Source organism: Hirundo rustica, chromosome 3 (genome assembly GCF_015227805.2).
Source record: "Hirundo rustica isolate bHirRus1 chromosome 3, bHirRus1.pri.v3, whole genome shotgun sequence".
NCBI classification, from domain to species: domain Eukaryota; kingdom Metazoa; phylum Chordata; class Aves; order Passeriformes; family Hirundinidae; genus Hirundo; species Hirundo rustica.
Genome location: NC_053452.1, coordinates 8,880,779 through 8,889,101, shown reverse-complemented (window position 1 = coordinate 8,889,101; position 8,323 = coordinate 8,880,779). Strand labels below are relative to the sequence as shown.

The 8,323-nt window shown below is 47.9% G+C and overlaps 1 protein-coding gene across 1 annotated transcript; it reads right to left on the bottom strand.

The window, feature by feature from the left end:
- Window positions 1-771: 771 nt before the first annotated feature.
- On the bottom strand, window positions 772-6,866 carry CCT4 (chaperonin containing TCP1 subunit 4). Its single transcript, XM_040059008.2, has 14 exons — window positions 6,673-6,866; window positions 6,143-6,195; window positions 5,819-5,908; window positions 5,137-5,245; window positions 4,458-4,600; window positions 4,064-4,185; window positions 3,843-3,975; window positions 3,392-3,531; window positions 3,067-3,163; window positions 2,648-2,758; window positions 2,255-2,385; window positions 1,925-2,159; window positions 1,273-1,386; window positions 772-982 (listed from the first exon to the last, which is right to left on the bottom strand). The coding sequence occupies exons 1-14, from the start codon at window positions 6,788-6,790 to the stop codon at window positions 965-967; spliced, it is 1,614 nt and encodes a 537-aa protein (XP_039914942.1). The 5' UTR covers window positions 6,791-6,866; the 3' UTR covers window positions 772-964.
- Window positions 6,867-8,323: the final 1,457 nt, after the last annotated feature.

The window sequence follows — 8,323 nt, the reverse complement described above, 5'->3', positions numbered from 1 at the left end:
GCTCATTGTTGGATGTGACCGTGTGGAGTAAGGCAGCATTTGCAATTTTAAATAGGCAATGAATAATTCATGCAGAGCATTAATGCCTAAATGGATTGTCTACTTTATTAATTAGTAGTTTTTCTGTTTGTTCTACTTGGCGAGTCACAATAGCGGGTCAACACCATGGTGGAAATTTACCCCAAAGCTCCAGCTCCAATCAAGCATGAATGGAAATGTGAGAAGAAATGGCAGAAACACTCCCCTTTAAACATTAAGAGGAATTGGGTTGTTTGAATATAGCAATAATGGAGATGAAAGGGTTAATTCAAAATGTCAGGCTAATTAGAAGTTGGAGAGTGAATTTGCATTAATATAGAACAGTGTACTTTTGACTTCTCAGCCAGCTTTGGTAAAACCAATTATTTTGGGAGCAGGAGGAGGAAACGATGTGAACACCCTTTGAGCAGACTGTGGATCATGTGAGGGCATCAGGAATCACTGCAGAGCAGAGGAGCGCAAGGAATCTGATGTGCTCCCTCTGCAAAAATCCTCCTTCCCCCTAACCTGGGCATGGTTGAGGGCAGTAACACCACTCCCTTAGGGAAAACTTTGGAACAAGCAGCTCTAAGCCAGCTACCTGTCACTAGAGTGCACTTCAAGGGTGTTTTTAGAATATATCACAAGAGATGATTGGCTGCCTTAAACTTTTCAGAGATAAAGAGGAGCAGAGAAAAGCAAATGTAAGAAAACGTAACAAATTCTAACAAAATTATACAGCAAAGACTCAGGTAGACTACTGCATGTTTATTGATAAAACAGCATTTTCTCTTTGAAAACAAACTGTTTTTTTAAGTTAAACCTGATCAAAGTACATTAGTCTTGGTGGAGTTTAAGACAATTCACACAGGCGCTTTTGGTGAGGAATCCATATGCCAGCCACAGGCAGGAGCTCGAGGCCATGGTCCCCACCTCTCTGCTCAGCTTATCCTCGAGTGTTCACCTGCAGGGAGGACACACAGTCAGCCAGCAGAAAGCACAGGATACATCACAATTCCTTGTTTGTTTAAAGATCCTGGGCTGTTAGTGACTCCAATTCCTTGCATTGTGGTGCAGTACTTAAAAAGCATTTAATTTTAGCTGCAGTTATAAGAAGGCTGAATGGTCTTAAGTAGCCCACCAACTGAGAATACTCTACACAGTAACTGCAGTTTGAAGCACAGCAAATGAATGACAACATCCTGGTGCTTGTGAAGGCAGGACAACCCAAACCACGACAGCAGCACCACTCACCACATCATCAATCTTGAGGATGCTGCGCACAGTTTCTGTCGCGAGGGTCAGCGCACTCAAAGACACCAGCAGAGGCTGCACAACCAGCTCTTCCAGGATGTTGGAAATGCCACCCTAGGGGAACAAGGAGCCTTCACTTTGTGCAAGACAGACTACAGTCATATTTAGCACGTTTTCTTTTAGCAGAATCCTGAGGGCAGTCAGCTCCTAGACTATCACAGGGTTTTCACCTGCAACAGGGGCATTACAGCACACATCTTCACTCCCCAAGCATTGGACATAGCCAGTCAAAATTAGCCAACAGAAAAGGTCAACAGTGCCAATTGAGAAGCTGTGGTGCTACTCCCAACTTATGACCACCTTCCACTGCAGATCCTACTGATGGATCATTCTAAATGATCCATCATTTGTGCAGGTTAAGAGGCTGAAACGCTTTTGTGGAGACATGAGGTATTTCCTGTCCTGTGCATACAGCATTTAATACCTGCTATTATCAATGCACAGGGTGAACTCTTGAGAGAACAAGCTGTAATTTCCCTCTGCTACGTTCAGGGAAGCTACCACTGTGAGACACCACCTTGCCCTGTCCCTAGTCCAGCCCTGTGTTTAAGCACTTCCCCTGTACCACCCAGGCACTCGAACCCCTCGTTACCTTTCTGACGTTAATGCCAGCTGTTTTCTCTCCTTGGGCGTGTCTGTTTCTGAGCTCCGTCACCGTGGAGATGGGGTTGAGCCCCGCGTTCTCAGCCAGCGTGGAGGGAATGACCTCAAGCGCATCCCCGTAGGCGCGGACACAGTAGGACTCCATCCCCTTGAGCGTCCGCGCATACTCGTTCAGCCGCAGCGCCAGCTCGATCTCTGGGGCTCCACCGCCAGCAATCAAAGCCCTGAGAGCACAGCAATGACCAGCAAACCTCGCTTCACGCAAGTGCACACGCACCCAGGCTTTATGTGTTGCTCATTAACCCAACTGAGACGTTACCTTTTCTTCACTAAGCACCTTATGACACACAGGGCATCGTGGATGGAGCGCTCGGCTTCCTCCAGGACCAGTTTGTTGGATCCACGGACCACGATGCTCACGGTTTTGCCAGGGTTTGTGCAGCCTGTAATCTAAAACATAAAACCAACAACTGACACTGGAGAACAAATAAAAGTTTGGGACAAAAAGATGCTGCCACTGGCACTTTCAAATTCTGTAACAGAACTAATGTCTGGCCAAGAAAACCACTGTGCTGCCAAAGTCGGTGGCTACTCAGAGCTTAGAAATAAGTACTTAAATGTAATAAATTCCATAGTAAAAACATCAAAGCTGCCAGTTATTAAAATAACAGACAGATGCTAAGTAGGTATGACCATTTTGTCCCTCACTCACCTTTATTAGTTTCCCAGAACCGTTCAAGTTGACCTCCTCTGCCAGCTCAGCAGAGCCCAGCATGTCAGGGGTGAACTGGTCAATATGAGCCACAGGCTTAGTTCCAATTGTCTGAAAACACAATGGGAAAAAAAATTAATCCAGAGGCTGACTGCAGAGTCATCAAGTACACTGCATGTTGTTCTTCTGCATATGACAGAAAAATGCAGAAGGGATGTGGCTTTTACATCTGTCCTGAATTCTTCTATAGAAGTGTGACTGCCCAGCAGAGCAGGAATGTTTTTTAGGGAAATGTTTGCCCTTGCATTACAGTCAAAAAATGAAACTTGTGAAAATGGCACAGTAAAGTGGCCCTGGCTGGGGAGTTAGTTTTGGGGTAGGTTTTAAACACTGCTGCTCATTTATATGACCCAACTTACCTTACATATAAACTCAATGTCCTCTCTTTCAATGTCTTTAACCACCATGATCTTAACTTTGTTCAGAAAATGGAGGGCCAGGTCACTGAGAGCATCCCTGAAAACAAGAGGGAAGGAGTCACGTCCCAGAGCTCAGTTCTTCAGAGCATCAAGCAAGGATGTCATCAAACTCAAAATACAGACAGTGTTGGTGCTCTCTAAAGGTACAGTCACTGTTACTCTGCCAAGGGTGACTGTTTTCCAAAACTGATGCTTCAGTTTTCCAAACAATTCCAACTGTACCCCCGAGCACCCGCAGAGAGCCGGAGCCTGGGAATTAACGTACCGCAGGATGGATTTCTGGATGAGCAGCACGTTGCACCCAGCCTTCTTGATCTGCTTCACCAGGTTCAGGATGTAGGCTCTCTCCTCACGCAGCACTCTGTCCATTTGGGCATAATCAGAAACAACGATCTGGTTGTCCATCTATTTCAAATAACAAAGAGAAAAGCGAGTATTGTCAACTGACTTTAAAAGCAAGTGTCCAAGTGTGCCACGTTCTTTAACACAAGATGCTGTCATTCTAAACAAAGATGCTATTAGAGACAGTTCAGTGTTTCTCATAATTTAAACAATTTGTTTTATGCCAGCTGTAATTTTTTTTAGGACCCAGCAGTCCTTCATCTGGCTGTAGCCCAGAGTTGACACCACAGCATCTTAAAACAACACTTGTTATTCCACTTGCTTGTCTCAAGGACTAGAGCACGAGGCTTTGCTCTAGCCACAGTCTGACTTACATCTGTCTTTGGAGCAGACAAGCAGAACTGAATGAGGCCAATTTTGGCTTTTTCCACTCTGGTTATGCCGGTATTTGCCACCTTCTGGGTCAGGACGAGTCCCTCAACCAGTTCACAATCATCAATTGTGCCTCTGGAAACAAACACAAGCCATGACTGGAGCACTCTGGGAAACCGAGTTCACAGACACAAAATTTGCCCAATTACAAACTGTCTCTTACCCCAACTTCTTAACAATTTTAATATCTCTGAGGTCCACACTATTGGCTGTAGTTGGGTCAATGACCTTCATCACTGCGTCCACACTCATTGGAGAAAGTAAACTGGAATACTGACACACAACCTAAGGGATTCAATGGTACAGAAAACATGGTGAGAGACTCCACACTGAAGAACAGCAGTTTCACAACAATATTGTGTTTCAATATTTGATGTCAGAATTTTGAAGCAAAGATGTCTTCACAAGGCATCCTCCTCATGGCTGCTCCATGGTAAGGACAGAGCAGTGATGCTGGGGGGAAAACCCACTCAGGGATGTACAGAGAATGGAACTGCTCTTTCTTAGACCTGAAAGGCCTGGCTGGGCTGGAGCTGCCAGCCCAAGTGCAGCTGTACCTTGGAGTTGAGGGAAGTCGTTGCGCTGTTCAGCAGGGTCTCCCTGTCACTGAGCTCCACGGGCTGGGCCATGTTGGTCAGCACCTCGATACCTTTATCCAAAGCCTTCTGGAACGACTCCGAAATGATGGTGGGATGAATTCCTGTGCAGAGCATAAACAATGCCCGTTAGACACTCCATGCTTTCAAACATACTTCTTTTTGGTTTTTCTTCACCATCCCTTTCCATTTTAAAACTCGAGATACTAAGGTCAGAATAAATTGAAGGCGTTTCAGCAGAATGTTTTTCACCGGTGTATGACCTCCCTTATTATTTTCTGCTGTTAAAACTGAGAGAAAAAGCTATAACACTCCAAGTGATTTGTCCTCAAAGACAAGTCCTCACATTTTCCTGCGACCCCTGGCATCCCAAAAACACTTTCTCCAAGTTCTCCTGGCATTCCTAAAGCTCCTGTTGTTTAGCTGATGCCTGTGAGGAGGCTGACACTGATTAAATTTCAGACTTCCAAAAACTGTTTTCCCACAGTCCTGTACGAAACTCCCCAATTTCCCTGGAGTGTGGGATACACCTTTTATCCTTCCAACTGACTACAGCTACTTCAAACTTCATCCCACACATGCAAGAGGACAAAAAGACTTCAGTACCTACAGTCTCTGCATGTTAAATGAATATATTTACCTTTCTGAAGCAGTCTGGAACAGGCATCCAAAAGAGCTCCAGCAATGACAACAACAGAGGTTGTGCCATCACCAGCTTCGATATCTTGTGCTTTTGACAGCTCTACTAACTAAAGGAGAAATGATGACAAAACAATAAATATACAGAGTGCAGTTTACCCATACCCAGACACTTCTTTGGCCAAAATACAGCTACGGTACGGTAAAGCACTTCCAGAAACAAAGCCTTTTTTCCCCAGTTCAAAACTGAACACACTATCTAACAGGTTTACCTTCTCCTTCCCTGGAGGAGGGTCACGGGAAGCTCATTTCCATCTCCAAGCACAACCAAATCTATGAACACTGAACATCTCAAAGGACCAGCTACTGTATCCTCAGACCATCTGACCACACCTTCCCTCACTCCCTTCTTTCATTCCCTTCTGTCCTCATGGCTTGGGACATGAATTTTTCCTTCTCAAATGACAGATGAAGGTTTGGGCTACATTTTCTTATGTATTAAAACATGTCCAGGCGAATTGTGCATAAGGAACACTGGGTAATAAATAACGGTTTGTAACTCTGAAGCACATGCCACAATCAAGGTAAGTGTTCCTGGAGCACAATGCACAGAATTTCCTGCTCCGTCACTATCCTGGATAATGCTCTTCAAATGCACACAAAATGGAACAGAAACCACTCACCATTTTGGCTGCAGGGTGCAGAACCTGCATTTGTTTCAGGATAGTGGCACCATCGTTAGTGATTGTCACATCTCCCTTAGCATCCTGAATCTGGGAATAAAGGGAAGGAACACAATTCTGGTCACCAGCTGCAAATCTTTCATTTGAGGCTCAAAATATTTTTTTTAACATCATTTTCAACACCAAGATGTCCATTTTGTTCCCACTTTCCCTTGAAACAAGGGAAAGAGTTAAAGCAAAAGGCGACATCCTCTATGAGACACATTGAATTCACAGTGTCTTCAGTAAGCTTAATATTTTGAGAATTTAAAACACAAAGTTTACCATTTTATCCATTCCCTTTGGTCCAAGGCTCGTTCTAATTGCATCGGCAACAGCTGAGAAGAGAAGAAAACGTTTGTGAGCTTATCTAAGGAACTACACGCACTCCATCATTTAAACGTGTTTTCTAACAAGAAAATTCCTCCCACTTCATAGCAGTTCACAGACGAAAGGATCCCAAATAGCGGAATGATGTAAAACGCTGCACTATCAGGCCTGATTTCCACAGTTCTGTTTTTTTTTTAACAATTAATATCTGGCTACTTGATTGCAGCCATTTTACATCTGGGGAATCACAAAGGAACAGAACACAGCACGCAATGCGACAGGGGCTCTTGTCAAGTGCCCCCAGTCTCGCATCCTCTACACGCGCCGGCCCATCCCGGGCAGCTCCCAGCCGTCAAACCCATGGAACTCCTGCCCGTATCCCTGGGGCACGGCCCGGGCGCTGCCCAGCACCGGGGGATCCATCGCCCCCCGCCCCAGCCGCGGCCCACGCGGGGCCGGCCCGGCTCCCCCCGCGGCTGCCGCACCTTTGCCGGCAGCGATGTTGCTGAAGCGGATCTGGGCGGGCTTGTCGCGGTCCTGGTAGGCGCCCTTGGCCCTATTGCCGGCCCCGGCGGGGGCTCTGGCGGCCGCGTTCTCGGGCATGGCCGGGCCGAGCGGGTCAGACCGGGATGGGCCCGGGATGCTTCCAGAACGGGGCCTTCCGGCCTCGCGTCACGCCGGGCTGCCCAAGGCGCGCCTGCGCGCTGCTCGATCGCCGAGCGAAACGCCCCCTTCCTCCTTCCTGCCGGCGAACGGCGTGGACGCCTATAAAGGAGCCGCGCGCTCCGTCGGGGGCTTTGGGAGGTTTTCCCGCCTGGCAGGGCTGGGTCCGTCTCGCGCTGCGCTCGTGGCCGCTGGGGGGCGCCAGGGCGTGGCCGGGGGTTCCCGCCCTCAGCCCTGAGAGAGCCGGGAACTGAGGGAGGGAGGGATGGTGCGGGATGGGGCTCACAGCCCGCTGGATCCAGCCCTGAGGGAGCGGGGAACTGAGGGAGGGAGGGATGGTGCGGGATGGGGCTCACAGCCCGCGGGATCCAGCCCTGAGGGAGCGGGGAACTGAGGGAGGGATGGTGCGGGACGGGGCTCACAGCCCGCGGGATCCAGCCCTGAGGGAGCGGGGAACTGAGGGAGGGAGGGATGGCGCGGGATGGTGCTCACAGCCCGCGGAATCCAGCCCTGAGGGAGCGGGGAACTGAGGGAGGGAGGGATGGTGCGGGATGGTGCTCACAGCCCGCGGGATCCAGCCCTGAGGGAGCCGGGAACTGAGGGAGGGATGGCGCGGGATGGTGCTCACAGCCTGCGGGATCCAGCCCTGAGGGAGGGATGGTGCGGGATGGTGCTCACAGCCTGCGGGATCCAGCCCTGAGGGAGGGATGCCTGAGGGAGGGATGGTGCGGGATGGGGCTCACAGCCTGCGGGATCCAGCCCTGAGGGAGGGATGGTGCGGGACGGGGCTCACAGCCCTGAGGGAGGGATGGTTTGACCCAACGCCAGGCAGCCCCAGCCTTTCCATTTTATAGATCTCGGTGTGACACCTTGCAGCTTTTCCCTGCTAAGTCCAGGACCTGCTGTGCTATCCCACCTGTCCTGGGGAGGTTTTGAACACCTATTTTTTGCAGAACCTTTTGCAAAGGGGTTTAAGCAGCCCCTTTATCGCAGGTGAACTTAGGCTGGACTGAATTACAAGAAATGAACAGATACAAGGTATCTTTTTTGTAACAGCTTGAACGTCCATGTGGCTGAGAGGCTCAGCTTTTATCACCGTTATCATCAGTAAAAACAAGGTTGGAGTTGAAAAATAGCTTATGCCTATTAGGATGAGCTTAACTACTGTATTGCTATAAGAAGCTTCTGGGGTTTTTTTTATTTTTCAAATTATTTTTTATTTTTTTATTTTATATTTCTGAATAGATATTTATTTTCTTCACCCTAAATAGAATACAAATGTAATGTTCAGATGCAAAGCACATCCTTGAACCTACAAAGTGAATTCATTTTATATTGTGCTCACAGTAAAACACACCACCTCAAAAAAGAGTTCTGACTGAAAGGAAAATGCCCTCATAATACCTAAACCCTATAATTTTTATGGCATATCTTTGGTTGGGTGTGAGAAGTCAGCATTTAAAGTGCTCCTGT

Excerpts from the sequence above, each read along its gene's own strand:
- CCT4 (XM_040059008.2), bottom strand. The coding sequence starts at position 6,790 with ATGCCCGAGAACGCGGCCGCCAGAGCCCCCGCCGGGGCCGGCAATAGG. Across the intron at positions 6,196-6,672 it reads CAACATCGCTGCCGGCAAAG|CTGTTGCCGATGCAATTAGA; the intron begins GTGCGGCAGCCG and ends TTCTCTTCTCAG. Across the intron at positions 3,164-3,391 it reads ATCCAGAAATCCATCCTGCG|GGATGCTCTCAGTGACCTGG; the intron begins GTACGTTAATTC and ends TCTTGTTTTCAG.